The 19787-nt window shown below is 35.3% G+C and overlaps 1 protein-coding gene across 6 annotated transcripts in view; it reads left to right on the plus strand.

Moving 5' to 3' along the window:
* Window positions 1–19787, plus strand: part of LOC149153497 (uncharacterized) — a 746732-nt gene that overhangs the window by 409804 nt on the left and 317141 nt on the right. Inside the window, exon 15 of one of the 6 annotated variants that reach the window (XM_089440793.1) lies at window positions 7585–7955. The exons of the other annotated variants lie outside the window; for them this stretch is intronic. Coding sequence (XP_089296919.1) covers window positions 7585–7711 — 127 coding nt within the window. The 3' untranslated portion in view covers window positions 7712–7955. Of the gene's footprint in view, window positions 1–7584; window positions 7956–19787 lie in introns of those variants that run through there. 6 annotated transcript variants of the gene reach the window in all.

The following is a 19787-nucleotide window of genomic DNA, read 5'->3' on the forward strand; positions in this document are numbered from 1 at the left end:
GATTGTAAAATTTTCTTATTTAGGATTTAAATATGGTTTAGCTTTTTAGATTTTAAATTCATTTCGTAATGTTCTTTTTTTTAGATTTTTAGTTTAAGTTTCTTTTTATTTAGATTTTGGCATAGTTTCTTTTTTAATTTTTTGTTATAAAAAAATCAAAAAGTGTTTTGTTAGATTTTTTATTTATTTATTAAATTTTGGTTTAGTTTAGTTTTAGTTTAATTTAGTTTTTTTAGAATAGATTTTAAATTTTAAATCTTTAGATTTTTAATTTTCATTTTTATAATAAAAATTTAAAAAAAGATTTTAAAAAAAAAAAAAAGATTCAAAAAATAAAAAAAATAAAAAAAAATATAAAAAATTTGTGGAAAATTATTTTTGCCAGTTTCAGTGGTTTCCATGTTATATCTTTCATGCTGGGATCTAAATTTTCAAGCCGAGATACGAAATTGATATCTGGTTAATGATTTGCGATTCTCGGGGTGTTTTAAGGCATTTATCTTTTCAAAATTTTCAGTTGCCGGATATCGTTTTGGTCATGTGATTTAGCTGATATCTTTCGATGACAAATGATTGCTGTTCACGATCTACGTTTCCATATCATCTAACAAGTAATCATCTTAACTATAATCTCATAAGGCACTGGTCTGCTAAATTAATTAAATCTTTCTAGTGCTTATCTTAATCGTATCTCGTGTCTCCCAGCCAACTGGTCGACAGTTGGCCTCATCATCTCACAGGGACTACCCCCCTTAGCCGCGGGAGACAGGCTTAAACGGAGGGATCGGGGATCAGAGTGACAGCCCCCGGTCTGAGCGTTGTCGTGCTAATCGGCGCGACAACATTTTTTGGCGCCGTTGCCGGGGATAGAGTTTTTCTGTCCTTGGTGTTTCAACATCTTTTCATCATTCATCGTTCATCTGTCTATCATTCGTTTGAGTCGGCAACGCCAACATTTTTTGGCGCCGTTGCCGGGGACAGAGTTTTTATGTTCCTGGATTTTCATCGACATGCATCTTCTCATCTTCTCATCTCTCATTTGAGCTGGCAAATTCAATATTATTGGCATATTTTCGTCCCATATCAGCAGCATCTCTTGGATTTGTTTCTTGTTTGGGTGGCGACTCCACTTTCTCATTTTTCCCAGACAAGAAGCTTTCCTCATATTTGCTTGTGGTTACTTTTTGGATCCTAGAATCAGATTCATTGTTCAAGTGGCGACTCCACTGTTTTCATCTCTTGATTTTCTTGAGCAGGTATCTAGTTCTATCATCCTTTTAATCCCTTATCATTCATCATGGATTATTCATTTAAGCCATGTCGTTTTACTGCACGTCTCCATGATTTTCCGGAAGATGCCATTCCTAAGTTACCTATTTTCTCGGATGGTGATCCAATCGCTGTTAGAAGGCATATAGTCGTGTTTACTCGCATCATGACCATATACTGTAGATCCCCTCAGTTTAATCATGAAGATATCAAAATGCGTCTATTTGTCCTTTCTTTAAAAGATGATGCTTTGAATTGGTTTAACAATTTTCCAAAGGAATCTTTCACTTCTTTAGAAGACATTGTCGATGCTTTTAAAAATAGATATGGTTATCCAAACAACTTGCCTTCTGCCTCTAAAATTGTGCAACAGAATGAAAGTAATTTGATAAGAGGTTCAGCTGAAAGATCCCAAGACGATTCATCATCCACTGGAAATATAGCAGATCAAGCTCATGATAGTGAAAAATCAGGGACAAATGACAATGAAAAAGAAGAGCAAAAGCAAATTATACGAGACCTAATGATGCTGGTGAGAAATATGGAAATCAATCAAACTAATTATGTCAATGATGTGAAAACTTTATGCACCCATCTGGAAAAACGTAACAGGGAGATTGAGGTCACACAAAGTCACCATGCTAAAGAAATTGAGGCCATAAAAACTAATTATGAAACAGAAATTAGAATCATGCAAAGCAGGTTGTCAGTCTTAGAGGAAAATATGGTGACCATGAAAGCTGATCATGATAAGGAAATTGACTCTATGCAAAACAAGTTATTAACTATGGATGAGGAAATGACCATCATGACGTTCAATCATAATAATCAGGTGGCTGACATGCAAGAAAACCATGCCAGACAAATCAGTGATATAAAGGTTCAACATTCTAGTCAGATGGATGCCATTAGAATACAAGTTCAAAGGTTTCAGCAATTGGAAGATGAGAGAAACCAGCAAACATCGACAGATCAGGAGCCTTCTCATTTGCTGCAACAAGATTCATCTTATTATGAGGAGGTTATTGATTCAATTGAAAGATGGTTGATTGAAGGTGATCCAGACAGACTTAAGAATGATAAAGATCAGATGCAAGTCAGACATGTCACGCATATCTTACATACTTCATCTGATAGTTTTGAAACAAAAAGTACCAGATCATTAGTAATTCAACCTGCCAGAAAGAAAAAGCGCAAGAGGAAGAGAATGAGACGAAGATTTGATGCATCAGACGGCTGTGAGCAGCTTGATTTTCGGATAGGAAAGAGTCCTACCATATGCAAAATTGGACATGGCACATCCGACAAGCAGCCGACAGATTTGCCTGAAAGCAGGCAAATGCTCAGTATGCACTATATTGAACACATCTGATGCCGTAGGGCATCCTTTATATCGTATTTCTAACCCTACTCCTTGTTTTTTCCGCATTTTTATTTCTGCTTTAGATAGTTAATAAATGAAGAGCTTTTTTTTCCTGTGCTTAATGTATATGCTGATTTTGGGATGGACGCTACTTATTTTTGTGTTGTATGGATGCAGATTCTGGATTCTCACATTCCTGCAAGCAGCAACGTGTCCCCAAGTAGAGCCAGATGTTGACCACTACCGGTCAACTACCCATACAGTACATCCCCCTTTTCTTGGCAAAAAGGGGCAGCACCTGATCAGCATGTCCGTGCCATCCTCCCATCATCAGCAGCTTGATCTTTTTTGATTGTAAACCCAGTCTGCATGTCTTGATTGTAAATAATCTTAGCAGACATGAGTCATGTATGTAATTTGCCTAGGTGGACCTAACTTTCTAATGATAATCTACGTCCCGGAAGGTTTTTCGTCTCACCGATCCACGGATCGGCAGAGTTTTCCTTCAAACCTGACCCCAAAGCCGGGATTGATTTTGTCATTGGAATTTTAGGAGAATCCTAGTGTGTTGATCTGCTAGATTATAGTTGTGTCGCAGAACTGGGTGATTTGTGAGGGTCTATGTTAAAGGGGTTTTCTCCCTTAAGATGTAAATTGTAAAAGTCATGATGTAATGTGTCCTGAGGGTCGAAAAATGTTTTAAATCCCCTCATGAGTCCTAAGTCCTAGGTCCTAGGTGATGTTTTCTGAAGGCTTAGTTCGATGATCCATTTTAAAATGAATTAAAAAATTAAAAAAATGAATAAAAATAATAAAATAAGTAAAAAATTAAAAAAATAAAGCAAAAACCCTAACTAATAAAATAATAATATTTTAAGTGAATAAATCGACGGATGAGATCAAGAGATGTCTTGATCCTCATCAACGGTCGAGATCATTTCTGCATGGATCACTCGAACTAGCCGTTGGAGGCATTTCCTTTAAGTAGGGTGCTAGGGGTCATTTTCAGATCATCTGATCTGTGAGTCTGTACTGAAAAAGCTCTCTTGTAATCTGATTTTCTGGTTAATAAAAAGACTTTGGGGTTCAAAACTGGCTGGTGTTACTCTCTGGAATTGCTGTGAGATGTTTGTTTTTCTGCATATTTCAGTTTTCAGCAGTTAATAATAGCTTGTTTTCAGAGTATTGTGAGTACAGGTATCTTGCTCACGTGCTAGGGTTTGAATGTTGTAGGGTTTCTGGAATAATGGCAGGTATCTCCATTATTCTTGAAATCTAGCAGCATTTCTTGCCCTCTTTACTGATGTTTGCTTGAGGTGTGCAGGAAATCTTTAAGTGAAGGATATTTGTGGGCGTCTGGGGAAGTTCTAGGCTGAACCAGCCGACTCCCACAGGCTTTTCTGTGCAGAGCCCAGCTGATTGTGCCCTGGGTTAATCATTAAGATTTTCCTTTCTGTTTTACATTGAGAGATTTTCTTTCTGTTCACAGTGAAGTTCAAAATTTCTGATATATTGAAAACATTACTGCTGTTATTTCTAAATCTGGCATTTCAGGGGCCACAATTTGTACATTAATTAAGCTGATCTAGGGTTTTGAGTTTTGCTTTTATCAGGTTTAATTAGGGTTTTCCAGTTTTTGGTTTCAGGTGTATTTTTTCCTTGGGTGATCTTGTTACGCCAGCAGTCCTTCCGCACTAAGCTCGAGGTTTCAGATGCCCTAGGGCATTTCATATTGTGCTGATCTATTATTATCTGGCTAATGAGGAAAGAAAAATGTTGATGCGTTTTATAAAATCGCTGTTGGAGGAACATAAATGCAAATCTCAGCACCAGATGTTTGAAAACGAGGCTGCCAAAGTACTGATACGAGACTGAGAAACCTGTGGATCAGTAACAATCAGCAAATCCGCGGTGATAACCTGCCCAAACTTATGTTAATTCGCGTATGAACACTTATAGCTCGCATAACATGATATAACCCGCATATTCGACGCTGATTACTTGCATAAAAGGCGGGACCATTTGCGTATAAGGAAATAGATCTGCATATCGAGCTTTGATAATCCGTGTATGGATAATACATACGCATATCATCAGATTTCAAGAAAAGCCGACAGTCGAGGCATTCAGTTGTTTCCCTGGTCGAAGGTTTTATGATTTCCGCAATCGTCCATCACGCAGTCACGTCGGCAGCTAAGGGTTACATTTTCGCGTTTTTCCTCTTTCGAATAGCTGCATTTATGTATAGACTCGCCACAGATATCCGCCGTCGTTTGAAGACTGCCACAGGTATCGTATTTATGAAATATATTTGCGTGGTGTTTCAATATCGTTTGCATTTGTTCTATTTCGATTTGGGCATCAGCTTTCAGTCGTTTTTCCATCTCATGCTGAGTCAAAACGTATATCTGGAAGGGTCAGTCGCAGGGAAATCTGAGTCTTATTGTCCGTATGGGTCAAGCCGTAGTTCTTAGGGTTTAGCTGCAATTTTCGTGCCCAGTTTTGGATGCGTTCCGCTGTCGTAGCCTTGATTTATTTTGCTCAGTCGTAGTTTAGTGAGTCGTAGTTCTCTAGGGTTTAGTTATAGGTTTGTGCTTTAATTTTTAGATTCGTTATTGTATTTTTAGTTTCTTTTTTTAGACGTAAGCATATGTATATTTCATGTATTAGTTTTGTTTTTTTTATATATTTAATTGGTGTTAGATTTTAATTGTTTTAAATGTTAGACTTTGATAACTTTAGCTTTGTAATTCATTCTTTAGGTTAGATTTTATTTAAAAAAAAATTTAGGCTTAGGTTTAGTGTTTTAGATTTTAGTTTTAAATAGATTTTAAATTTTAAATTTTTAGATTTTTTAATTTTTTTTTATTTTTTTTTTTTTATAATATTGAAAAAAAAAAAAAAAAAAAATTAAAAAAGATTCAAAAAATTAAAAAAATATATATATAAAAAATTTGTGGAAAATTATTTTTGCCAGTTTCAGTGGTTTCCATGTTATATCTTTCATGCTGGGATCTAAATTTTCAAGCCGAGATACGAAATTGATATCTGGTTAATGATTTGCGATTCTCGGGGTGTTTTAAGGCATTTATCTTTTCAAAATTTTCAGTTGCCGGATATCGTTTTGGTCATGTGATTTAGCTGATATCTTTCAATGACAAATGATTGATGTTCACGATCTACGTTTCCATATCATCTAACAAGTAATCATCTTAACTATAATCTCATAAGGCATTGGTCTGCTAAATTAATTAAATCTTTCTAGTGCTTATCTTAATCGTATCTCGTGTCTCCCAGCCAACTGGTCGACAGTTGGCCTCATCATCTCACAGGGACTACCCCCCTTAGCCGCGGGAGACAGGCTTAAACGGAGGGATCGGGGATCAGAGTGACAGCCCCCGGTCTGAGCGTTGTCGTGCTAATCGGCGCGACAACAGTCCTGATTATTCGAAGGACTTCATGATTTTCTCTTTTGCTTATGAAGATACCATTACTGGTGTCATGTTACAAAAGAACAAGGACTATCACGAACAACCTATAGCTTTAATGAGTAGAGTGCTTGAGAATTCTGACTTAAATTACACTCCCATGGAAAATCAAGCTTATGCCTTAGTTAAATCTCTTAAGCATTTCAGGACTTATGTGGGTTATTCCAAGATCATTGCTTCTGTCCCACACTCTGTTGTTAAAGATATATTAACTGAAATTGATTTCTTAGGGACTCATGCTAGGTGGTTACTAAGATTCAAGAATAAGATGTAGAGATTAGACCCACCAACTTAGTCAAAGGTCAAGTTTTGGTTAAAATGATGACCAAGGGAAATGTAAAAGCTCTTGGTTTGATTTGTCTTAACGATTCATCTTCCCCTAAACTGCAAAGATTATGAGAGCATGAATGGTACAAGGATATTATTTATTATTTGTTAAATCTTACATGCCCTAACCATTTAGTTGCTCATAGGAGAAGGGCTCTTAGATTAAAAGCCACTAAGTATTGTCTTATGAAGGATGTCCTCAAATGGAGAAATCTTGAGGGCATTTTACTTAGATGTGTTGATGAGATAGAGTCTAAAAAGTTGATTTCCGAGTTTCATTTAGGATTTTGTGGTGGTCATTACGCTGCTAGAACCACCGCCCACAAAATCCTTAGAGTTGGTTTCTATTGGCCTTATATATTTTTCTGATGTTCATAAATTTGTTAGAAGTTGCCAAACTTGCCAAATGTTCACTGGGAAGCAGAAGCTAGCTGCCCTGCCCCTACAACCTGTTGCTGTTGTGGCACCTTTTCAGCATTGGGGTCTAGATTTCATTGGAAAATTCCATGAAAATTCTAGCAATGGCTACTCATAAATCTTGGTGGCTACTAATTATTTTACTAAATGGGTTGAAGCCATTCCTGCTAAGAATGCCACTGAAAAGTTCATAATGAATTTTATTGAAAATCATATTATTACTATATTTGGTGTCCTAGCTAGAATCACCACTGATAATGCCAAGGCTTTTAGTTCTATAGAGTTTTCGTCTATTTGTTTTAGGTATGGCATTGTGTTATCTCGTTCATCTGACTACTATCCTCAGGGTAATGGTCTGGCTAAATCAAGTAACAAAAATCTTATAACCATTATCAAGAAGATAGCAGGAGATAACAAGCGGTCCTGGGACAACAAATTCAAGTATGCTTTATGGGAAGATAAGATAACTAAAAAGAAAGCTACTAGTAAAAGTCCCTTTGAACTTGTCTATGGCATGGATGTGACATTACCCGTCCATCCTAAATTACCATCTTACCAACTCCTTGAGCAGTTTGCTAGTGATAAAGATGTTGTCCAAAACAAGATTGATCAAACCGTAGAGTTGGGTGAAACTCGCAAGAGGGCTTTTGATAGTATATGCAAGAATCAGTCTAACATTAAGAAAAACTTTGACAAATCTTCTCGGTCTAGATCTTGCAGGTTGGAGATCTGGTTTTACTATGGGATCGTAAAAATGAAAAGCCAGCAAAGCATAAGAAATTTGACAGTTTGTGGCCGGGACCTTACATTATCTGAGGCATTGTTGGTCCAAATTCATTCCACTTGAGCAGATTGGATGGTGAACCACTTGACTTACCTGCAAATGGCCAAATGCTCAAGCTATTCTTCAAAGATGACATCTGATGCAATGGGGCATCCTTTGTATTGTATTTCTAACCCTACACCTTGTCATTTCAACATTTTATTTCTATTCTTAGATTAAGTTTACATTTCATGTTTATAGAATTGTTATAGATCTTTTATTTCATATGCTTAATGTTATATGATAATTTTTGGATTATATTTAGTTGGACACTACTTATGTCATTCTGTGTTTTCTTTGGGTGCAGATTTTGGATTTTCATATTCCTTCAATGAAGCAACATGTCCCCAAGTAGAGCCAGATGTTGAGCACTCCATGTCAACTACCCTATAGCTATGCATTTTTTCACGCATGGATTTCCATCATGATCGAGCACTCAGAGGATCCACATATTCATCATTATCAACTACATGTACACTGGAGTTTTGTACAATGTAAACCCATTATGCATTTTGTAATGTAAATGATCCTAGTAAGACAAATGTATGTAATAATCTAGGTAAATTTATTTTTCTGATGATGATTTCTTTCTTAGGAGGTTTTTAGTCTCACTTATTCATGTGTGTTTCTAAACATGGATGATGGACAAAGTTTTTCCTCGTGCATGGATTTCCATCATGTTCGAGCACTCAGATGATCCACAGATTCATCATTATTAGCTACATTTACACTCGAGTTTTGTAAACCCATTCTCTATTTTGTAATGTAAATGATCATAGTAAGACAAATGTATGTAACAACCTAGGTAAATTTATTTTTCTGATGATGATTTCTATCCTAAGAGATTTTTAGTCTCACCGATTCATGTGTGTTTCTAAACACAGATGATCGATAAAGCTTTTCCCTCCAGCCTAACCCCAAAGCTAGGGTGGATTTTGTCGTTAGGATTTTAAATGAATCCTAGTGTTATTTATCGAATCTCTTTAAAGTGATAGGGAATAATTTTAACTATTTGGTTAGATTGTTTTATTACAAGTCACTTAGTCTACTAGATCATATTTTGTGTTGCAGAAATGAGTAATTATTGAGGGTCTATAACGAACGGGTGTTCCCCCTTCATGGGTTAGAAATGTAATATTTCATGTAAAAAATATTTAGTGCATGGTCCTCCATAGTTAGACACTATGGCTAAATGATAGAGGGTTGGAAAAATTAATAATTCCGTCATGAGTCAATTAATTAAAATTTCTGGCTAAAATAAATTAAAATGCTAAAGCCAAAAATTTAATTAATTTAGGTCCTACGAGAAATTAAATTCTCCAACATTTAAAATTCATGGGTTTTAAAGTTCCTAATTTTTGGAGGTCCCCGGCCAAGGGAATATTGAAGATTTCAAGATATTTTGAACCGTTGGGCTATAGTAGTTAAGTCAAAGTCAACTTTTTGTGGCAATTAACTCAAAATAATCATTTTTGAGTTAATTAAAAGGAAATTAAAACTGAAATTCGAATTTCCTCAAAAAGTAACTTTATTTCAACGGTGATGATTAAAATATCATTTGATTTTCATCAATAGTTGACATTGTTTTGATGTGGATCAAGCCAACTAGCCGTTGGAGAATTTTTCTATAAATGTGAGGCCTTTCTCCATTATTTGGATCCGATTTCTAAATCGTGTACTTGCTCTAAGAAAGTTTTTGTAATTTTTTTTGGTTAATAAAACACAAAGACTTTGGGGTTTCAGATCGTGGTGTTCCTCTTTCAGATTTATGTGGTAATATTGTTCTTAATACTTTGCTACTTTTATTTGTTTTCTCTGGTTAATAACCTTTCAAGATCGATCTGTGTACAGGTATCTTTCACAGATTTCTGGGTTTTTAGAGTATCATTTTAATTTGATAGAAGTAGTAGGTATCTCTATTTCTTGATGACTTGATGATCATTTTTAAATCTCTATTAATTTAACAATCATATCTAAGTGTGCAGAAATTATCATTCAGAATTTGGGCTTTTGGGGAAGTCCTCAGCTGAACCAACTAACTCTCAGTTTATAGAATCTGGAAGAGCCCACTGTCTTTTTAATTTATGAAGTCATTTTATAGAATATTTTACTTGCAAGGTTTTTCTTGGGTTTGTGCCTGTTTAAAATTTCAAATTTATTTCTAAATATTGTGCAAAATTTGTTTAAATCTGGCTAATAGAGGGCCTTCATCTGCAAATCTGCTAGATCTGTAGAATATCATTGTAGATTTGTAAATAGAAAATTTCTAATTCATTGTGGTTTTGGGTATTTCATATTTTTGCATATACATGTTTTGGGTTTTTATCTGTTGTTTGTTGCAGGAACAATTTCTGAAGATTGCAGGTGATTTTTGTGGATTCTGGAGAAAGCTTCAAGCCCCGAAGGGCATCTCCATTTTGTTTGTAGTTTGAGGACAAATTTCGAAAGGATCATGTGCAAATTTTTTTGTAGGGCCCTAAGGCCTTCGTCTCATTTTTGGCCTACCTCCTTCACTGTAGCCCCTTGTCCTTATCCCTCCAGCCTTACGACTTCCACCCTCAAGCTTCCCTCCTCACCAAAAAATTTGTTCATAATTTTTTTCTAAAAAAAATTCCCTTATTTTTTTTAATAATAATTTTTTTTTTTTTTTGAAGCTTTAGCACTTGGAATTGGAGGATCTCCAGTGATTCAGGCAACATACCTCTTGTGAAAATTTCTAAAATGGAAATCCTACTGCAGTGATTAATATGACTTCTTCTAATTATTAATAATGATCCAGTGATTAAATTTCTAAAGATTGAATGCTTTAAGCAACCACGAAATTTAAATGCTGACCGAATTTCAAATAGTTAATCTCCAGATAATAAACATTTTAAGCACATTTAACTGTACCACAACAGAAAAAAGACTTTAAAAAGAATTTCCAATTTTTAATTAGTCTTTTTTCAGAATTTTTTTTATTTTTTAAATATGTATTTTTATATTTTTTTAGATTTTTTTATAATTAAAAGAAAAACTAAACAAAATAACTCAAAATCTTAAATATTAATCTAATCTAAATTTAAACCAAATTTAAATCCTAACCCATAAAGGAACTTTTTTGGTGCCCATTTTAATTTTTTAATTTTAGTTTGTTTATTTTTTTTTTAAATAGAACAAAAATGAATTAAGCAAAAATTAGAGTAAACTAAATCCTAAAAGAACTTTTTTTAAAAAAATTTTAAACTTTAAAATTAAAAAAAATCAGAATAAAGCTAAAATCTATTCGAAACTAAAAAAATGAGAAAAATAACCTTTTTTATATTTTTTTTTAAAAACCATTTATGATTTTTTATATTTTATATTTTATATTTTTTATGATTTTTGATTTATTAAAAAATAAAACAAAACTAAACTTGAAACTAACAGCTAATCTAAAAAAAGAAAATCGATTTTTTATTTTCAAACTTTTTATGATTTTTTATTATTGAATTCTAACTTTAAACAAAATTAAATCTAAATTTAAAGAAGTCTCAAACTAAAACAAGAATTTAATAAATCTAAAACTAAAAAAAATAATCTAAACTAAAATCGATCTATATGAACTAACGCTAACTCAGAAAATAAAACAAAACACTAAAAACTTTTTTGTTTTTATTAATTTTTTTTTATTATGATTAAAGTTAAAAAAATAAATAAATAAATCTAAGACTAAATGAAACAAAAGAAAAGGCAAACATATGACTAAACATAAACTAAAAAATTAAAATCTAAACTAAAGATTTAATTCTAAAATCTAAAACTAAACTATACAAAAAGATGCATTACCCGTTAAACCATAAATCCAAACGCAAACATATCAAAAATCGTTGGTTATTGTTTGCGTGACTGTTTGCAAGTTTGCGTGAGCGCTGGACATGGATGGAAGCGTTCAAGGGATGATAGGTTTGCAGCAGAAATGCAGCACGCAGGTGAGGAAGGGAGCTAGAGAAGTGTGCACGCAGCTTGCTGAACGTAGGGAGAGAGAGAGCTACGTGGAGGTTTTTTTTTGTGTTTGCAGGTATGATGGCAGTGGACAAAAAAAATTGTGGATTTCCGGCAGTGTGGGGAGGTAGCTGCACGTAGATGCGTGGAACAGCGAAGATTTGGAGAGGATACGCAGGAAAGGAAGCTGGTTTTAGCAGAGAATGGAGTGAGGTTGCTGCGTGGATCAGGGCGAAAGGCAGCGTAGAGCTGCAATGAGGCTGGGCAGCATGGACGGTGGGTAGACTGCGCTGATTTAATTTGCAGGTGAAAGGATGGGTGGAGGTGTGCGTGGAAACTGGACAGTGTGTGAGGATGCGTGGGCAGATTGCTGAAGGAGTGAGATTGCATGGAGAGAAAACGCATGGAAGTGAAACAACAATCACCCAACCTGCCTTTTAAAATTTCGAAGAAAAATTTCTATGAAATGAAACCCCAGAATGCCACAGCATAAAAATAAAAATAAATAAAATAAAAATAAAAATTCGAAAATTTCTGTCAAAATGAAATCCCAGGTAGCAAACAGATAGCCTGGAAAAACCCCTTGAATTTCAAAACGGTGACCCTGCAAAAACTGGTTGTGAGGCCAGATCTTACCCCCCAGGGCCTAGATCTGGCTTCCAACAAGAATCTCTTCCTGTAACCTGCAAAAACAGAAAAACCAAAGGCAAAATATGTAAGGACAAAACCCAAAATTTAACTAAATAATTACAGCTTTTCACAAAATAATGACTCTAAGTAGCCAGATTTGTCAATAATCCACAGAAATATTTTCAGAATTTCAGATTTACTATGAAATACTTCAGAAATTTCTCATGCATTCAAAAATAAACTTAAATGATAGACCCAGAATCGAAACTGGCTGGACTCTACAAGATAATGCTTTTTGGGAGTTGGCTAGTTCAGCCAAGAACTTCCTCAAACGCCCGTTGATTCTTACAATCTAGATTTTCCTGCATAGCTCACTTCAACTATCAATAAAGAGGGAAAATAATAGTTGTAAAATCCAAAACTAATGGAAATAGCTGCCATTATTTTTCAGAAAGTTTATTACCATTCAAACCCTAGTGAGTAAACAAGATACCTGTGTTCAACATCACTCTTCACCATGCTATTACTAATGGCTGAAAATAAATTTATGCAGAAAGTAAAGCAGCTTACAACATTTCAGGGGAGTAACACCAGCAAGATTTCAACCTTAAAGTCTTTCTTTATTGCACAAGGAAAAGTTTACAAGAGAGATTTCTTCAACACAAGACTCACAAATCGAATCTGATCTCAAATGACCCCTAACACCCTATTTAAAGGAAAATTTCCCAACGGCTAGTTTGAGTGATCCATGTCAAACTAATCTTGACCATCAATGAGGATCAAAATCCTTTTCAATCTCATCCGTCAAAATTTTAAATGCATTTTAATATATTAAAAATTAAAATTTTGCATTTATTTTTTCAAAATTTTGACTTATTTTATTATTTTATTTTATTTTTCAAATTTTTATTTATTTTTTAATTTATTTTTAAATTTTAATTTATTTTATTTGTTATTATTTTTATTTTTGGACCCTCGAACTTATTCTTTGGAAAAAACACCTAGGACCTAGGACTTAGGACTTATGAGGGGATAAAACATTTTCTCACCCTCAAGACACTTTACATCATGACTTTTACAATTTTACATCTCAAGGGGAAAAACCCATTTGACATAGACCCTCATAGACCACCCAGTTTTGCGACACAACTATAATCTAGCAGATCAGGCAATTTGTAATAACCTAACCAAATAGTTATAATTATTTCCAAATTACTTTTACATAGACTTGAAGCACAATAGGATTCCCCTAAGATTCTAATGACAAAATCCATTCCGGCTTTGGGGTTAAGCTAAAGGAAAACTCTGCCGATCATGGATTGGTGAGACAAAAAACCTTCCGGAACGTAGATTATCACTAGAAAATTAGGTTTGCCTAGGCAATTACATACATGCTACAGATCTGCTAAGATTATTTACAGTTTACACATGCAGACTGGGTTTACAACATAATATGAGCGAGCTGATGATGATAGTCGAATGACACGGACACGTCGATCAAGCGCTATCCCTTTTGCAAAAAAAGGGGGTGTACACTGCTATGGGTAGTTGACACATAGTGGCCAACATTTGGCTCTACTTGGTGACACGTTGCTGCACTGTAGGAATGTGAGAATCCAGAATCTGCATCCACGCAACACACAATAAAACATAAGTAGCTTCCATCCAAAAATCATCATATAACATTAAGCACAGGAAAGATATAAGCTCTTGATTTATTAACTATCTAGTAACATGAAAAGTAAATCTAATCTTAGAACAGAAATGAAAATGTTGAAAAAACAAGGAGTAGGGTTAGAAATACAGAGGATGCCCCATGGCATCAGATGTGTTCAATATAATGTATACTGAGCATTTGCCTGCTTTCAGGGAAATCTATCGGCTGCTTCTCGGATGTGCCATGTCCAATTCTGCATATGGTAGGACTTTTCCCTATCCAAAAATCAAGCTACTTGCAGCCATCTGATGCATCAAATCTTTTTCTCATTTTCTTTTTCTTGCGCTTTTTCTTCGTGGCAGGCTGTATCACTGATGACGTGGAACTTTCTGCTTCAAAGCTCTCAGATGAAGTATGTAAGATATGCATGACATGTCTTTCTTCATTCTGCATCTGCCCTGTCAAGGATGATGGACCAATCTCACAGGTGCCATGAGTTATAACTTGATCTTCAATGACTGGTGGATTAACCGTGTGAGCATCAACCTGATTATTAATTTCCCTTTTATCCAGGTCACCTTCAATTATCCACTTTTCAATGGAACAAAGGACCTCATAATATGATGGAGCTTGTTGTAACAGATAAAGAGGCTCCTAATCTATTGGCATTCCCTAGTTTCTTTCATCCTCTAACAGCTATTGAAATTTCTGAACCTGTATTGTAATGGCATCCATCTAACTAAAGTGTTCAACCTTCATAACACTGATTTCCCTGGCATGGTCTTCTTCCATGGTCAATAACTTATTTTGCATAGAATTAATTTCCCTATCATGATTAGCTTTCATGGTCGTCATATTTTCCTTTAAGCCTGATAACTTGCTTTGCATAAAACTAATTTTTGTGTCATGATTAGTCTTCATGGCCTCAATTTCCTTAGCATGCTGATTTTGCATGATCTCCATCTCCTTATTACATTTTTCCAGGTGGGTGCATAAAGTTCTCACATCATTGGCGTAATTAGTTTGATTGATCTCCATATTTTTTACCAGCCGCATTAGTTCTTGTATAATTTGCTTCTAATCTTCCTTTTCATTGTTGACACTGATTTTATAATTTGTCTCTGCTTTTCAACTATCATGGATTTGATCTGCAATGGTACAGGTGGGTGGCACATTCTGATATGAAGAATTGTCTTGAAATCTTTCATCGACAGCTGGACCTTTCATAAGATTACTTTCATTCTGTTGCACAATTATAGGGGCACAAGGCGAGCTATTTGGATCACCATATCTATCTTTAAAATCATTGAAAATGTCTTGTAAAGAAGTGAAAGAGTCTTCAGGATAATTATTAAACCAATTCAAAGCATCACCCTCTAAAAAAAGGACAAATAGACGCATTTTGACATCTTCATGATCATATTAAGGAAGTCTACAATACATGAACGTTATATGATAAAAACTCCATAAATGCCTTCTAACAGCAACTGAACCACCACCCGAGAACAAAGGTAATTTAGAAATGGCCACTTCTGGTAAATCATGGAGATCATCAGTAAAATGACATGGTTTAAACGAATAATCCATGATGAATAACGAGGGACCAAATGGATGATGGAAAGAGATCTCTGCTCAAGAAAATCAAGAGATGAAGGAAGTGGAGTCGCCACCTGAACAATGAATCTAATTCTAGGATCCAAAAAGCAACCAACAAGCTGATATGAGGGAGGCTTCTTGTCTAGGAAAAATAAATGAAAAGAAAATGGAGTCGCCACTTGGTGTCAACTACCCTATAGCAATACACTTTTTCACATGGAGATTCTGTCATGTTCGAGCATTCAGATCATCTTAGATTCATCACTCATCTGTCATCATTTTATCAGAGTTGTAAACCCATTCTGCAGTTTGTAATGTAAATGATCTTGGTAAGACCATAATGTACGTAACAACCATGGTAAGACTATCATTTTGATGGTGATTTTCATCCTAGGAGTTTTTTCGTCTCACTAATTCATCTGTGTTTCTAAACACAAATGGTTGGCAGAGTTTTTTCTTCTAGCCTCACCCCAAAGTTAGGGTGGATTTTGTCATCAAGATCGTAGGTAAGTCCTGGTGTTCTAGTTCAGTCTTCTGTAAAGTGATTTGGGAATAATTTTAGCTGATTGGCTAAATTATTTTATTACAAATCACTTGGTCTACTAGATCATATTGAGTCACAAAATTGGGTAAAATAATTTAGGGTTTATAATAAATGAGTTTTCCTCCTTTGAGGGTTGAAATGTAATTATCTATGAAAATAATATTTTAGCCATGATGCTAAAATATTAGAGGGTTGGAAAAAATTATTAATTCCCTCATGTGTCAATTAATTAAATTTTCTGGCAAAAATAAATTAAAATCCTAAGCAAAAAATTTTATTTATTAGAGTCAATTAAGTTTTAGGAAAAATAAAATCTCCAAAATTAAAAATTCGTGGGTTCTAGAGAAATTAATTTTTAGAGGTCCCCCACCAAGGAAATATTGAAAATTTTCGACTGTTGGGCCTTGGTGGTTAAGTCAAAGTCAAATTTTTTAGAAAACTAGGTAAAAATAATTAATTTTGAGCTAATTAGAAAGGAATTAAAAAAGAAAATCGAAAATTTCTCAAAAAATAAATATTTCAACGGTGGAGATTAAAAAATAACTAAATATTTATTAATGGTCAAGATTACTTTGACAGGGATCAATCCAACTAGCCGTTTGCATAATTTATCTATAAATTAGGAGTCATTTGTCTCAGAAAGGGTCTGATCATTGAATCATGTACTAACTCTTGAAGCTCTCTTGTAATTTTTCTGTAATAATAATAATGTAAAGTCTTTGGGATTTTCATTGATGACAGTGTTCCTCTTCTGTTGCTTATGGTAATACTATCCTTCATGTTCTGTTGAATAATATTTTTATAAGTTGTTGATTATTGGCCTTCATGGAATAACTTATTGCACATGTATCTTGCATAGGTTATTGGATTTAAGATAGCATTTTAATTTAATTTAATTAGTAGGTATCTCTAATTCTTTAAGATTACATTGTTATTTTGTATCTCTGTTGATCTTACTGCTTGATCTTGAGTGTGCAGAAATCATTTGTATTCAAAAAGCTTGTGTTAGGGGAAGTCTTCGGTTGGACCAACCAACTCCCAGGGCATAAGATCAAAAGAGCTTTCCCGATGAAACCCCGAAATCTATCTAAAGAAGTTTATCTTGCAGGGTTTCTTGTTTAGTGCCTCATCTAAAATTATTTATTTTTCATATACTGAGTTTAATTGATAGATCTTATATCCTCATACTCCTCAGATCTAGTAGATTTGTATTTTAATTGTATAGATATGAAGTAATTTTGTTTTAATTTTATAACATTGGGGTTTCATTTTTAAAACTTTTGTATATATATTTCGTCTTGGGTATTTTTTATTTTTATTTTGTGCAGGTGGAGATCTGAAATTCTTCAAGGAAATTTTGGAGTTTTGAGACAGATCTAGGCCCTAGAGGGCAAAATCTTGTCTCAAATATTGTTTGCAAGGCCACAAATCAAATTTTGTCTAGTGAAGGAAGAAGATTGGAGTTTGATAAAAAAAATTGTGAAATGTTGGGCAAAATTTTTAGGGCCCTAGAGGCCTAATGCAGATCTTCACTGGCCCTCCTATCCCTCTTATGTTGGCTTATTTCTCTCAGCAACCTGCTTAGCCTCAACTTCCCCTCGACCTGTCTCCATTTGCTCCTCCGCTCTCCATCTCCTTCCTCGCATTACCCTTCCTTCTTCTGCCTGATGCTGCCTTTAACCTTGCCGCTGCCTCCTCTTCCTAAATCCACAACTCTTTCCTTCTCCATTGCACCCTTATCCCTCATACTTTCCTGTCGTAAACCCTTCTAAACCTTGCTGCAACCCTCCATCTGTCTACCGTGGTCCTCCAACCACCCATAAAGCCCTCACGACAACCTTATTCCTCCTCCTTCTTCCTCGCTATTGCCTCTTCTCTTCCCTGCTCCTTAACCCCTTTGTCATTGCCTCTTCCCTCTTCCGCTCTGCCTTCCCTTCTCTTCTGCTCTGCTTTCTCCTAACCCAACCTCCTCTCCTTTCTCACCGGTCCCAAACCATCCCTTCAATCTGCTTGCCGTTGCTCCTTTAGCCCTCGCATTACCCACTGTAGTCCTCGGCTCTTTCCTCCTACTCTGTTGTGGCTTTAGCTGCCAACCCTTAGCATTACTTTCCCTTGTTGTGCCGTGGCCTCAAGGCCTTCAAATGCTGCCTATAACAACCCTTCAGTCTTTAACACTATATCTTGTTGCCTGTAGCAACCCTCAAATTTAACGTAGACCTGGGAAGATTATTCACTGTGAGGGAAATCAAAATTTTGATAAAGGTTTGGTTCAAAATTGAGGGTGTTTGGTCCACTAATTCAGCAAGTATTTTCTAGGCCTAGGGCCTCAGGTTTGATTTCCTAAGCCCTTCTTTGCTTCACTATCTAATTAATCAAGTTGACAAACTTGCATAACAATGACTTTTAAAGATATCTAAACTGTGATATTAATTAAACACATTAGCAAGATAATCATTAGGGATAAAAATTACAACTTGAATAACTGTCACATGCTTTCTGAAGTCTAATTAGTATACTAAATTGCATCTTTCTTTTGGGTACATTTGAGAAGGCAGTTAAATTCAAAATTGTTTAATTGATCACTGATTTGGCATTAGTTTGGTGTCTGAAATTTCAGGCGTTATAAGAAGGCTTACTACTTTCCTAAATAATATCTTTGTTGTTAGCTCATTGATTCAAAATTTCTTGACATATTTGACACTAGTTTGGCATCTTAATCTCACTGCTTCCATAAGTATAATTTTTGTTTTGGGCTCATTGTAGAGGTGATTGTTCACATTATTCATTTCAGTAAGGTTCTGTGTTGCACGGGTACCCGCACCCGGGGGTGGGGTTCTCGAACCCGCACCGGGTTCCCGCACCCAAGTCCCGGAAACGGGTACGGGTTCTTCTCAGACGCACCCAGAAGAACCGGGTTCTTCTGTGAAGAACCGGGTTCTTCTGTGAAGAACCGGGTTCTTCAAAAAAAAAAATTGGGTTCTTCGCCTTTGACGGGTTCTTGGGTTCTTGGGTTCTTCGGGTGCTTGGGTTCTTGGGTTCTTCGGGTTCTTCAAGTTGGGTTCTTCGGGGTTCTTTGGGTTCTTCGGGGTTCTTCGGGGTTCTTTGGGTTCTTCATTAAAAAATAATGGGTTCTTCCATAAAAAAAAAATAAAAAAAATTTATTGAAACAATGAAATTTAAGAAATTATTTTTTACACCCTAAATCTTAAAGGGAAAGATCATTGTTTAAAAAATAAGTGAAACCGTAAACACTATACGCATTGTTCTTGGCGGCAGAGGTTCTTGGCGGCATAGCAGTTGGCAGCTTCAGCTTGGAGTCTGGACCGTGGGCAGCTTCCTTGGCGGCAGAGGTTCTTGGCGGCATAGCAGTTGGCAGCTTCAGCGTGGAGTCTGGACCGTGGGCAGCTTCCGGCAGCAGTGGGCGGACAGTTGCAGTGCGTATTTACTCTTTAGTATTTACAGCGTGTGTTCTATTTAGTATTTACAGCGTGTGTTCTATTTAGTATTTTGTTTTTCTATCAGTACTTTAAATTTTTAACAGCAGCCTCTTGCATGGTCACCTGTTTTGAAAAGGTTTTAAACTTTATACTATTCTATGTCAATCTCGTTTGGCCCATAAATTGACTCGTACTCAGAAATCCACATATAATTTCATATAACTGTAACAACAGGCTGTTTATTATCTTACGCATTCAGCGATTTGTTATGGA

Source organism: Pinus tabuliformis, chromosome 9 (assembly GCF_031772625.1).
Source record: "Pinus tabuliformis cultivar Carrire ecotype Pingquan chromosome 9, CPIR1, whole genome shotgun sequence".
Taxonomy (NCBI): Eukaryota; Viridiplantae; Streptophyta; class Pinopsida; order Pinales; family Pinaceae; genus Pinus; species Pinus tabuliformis.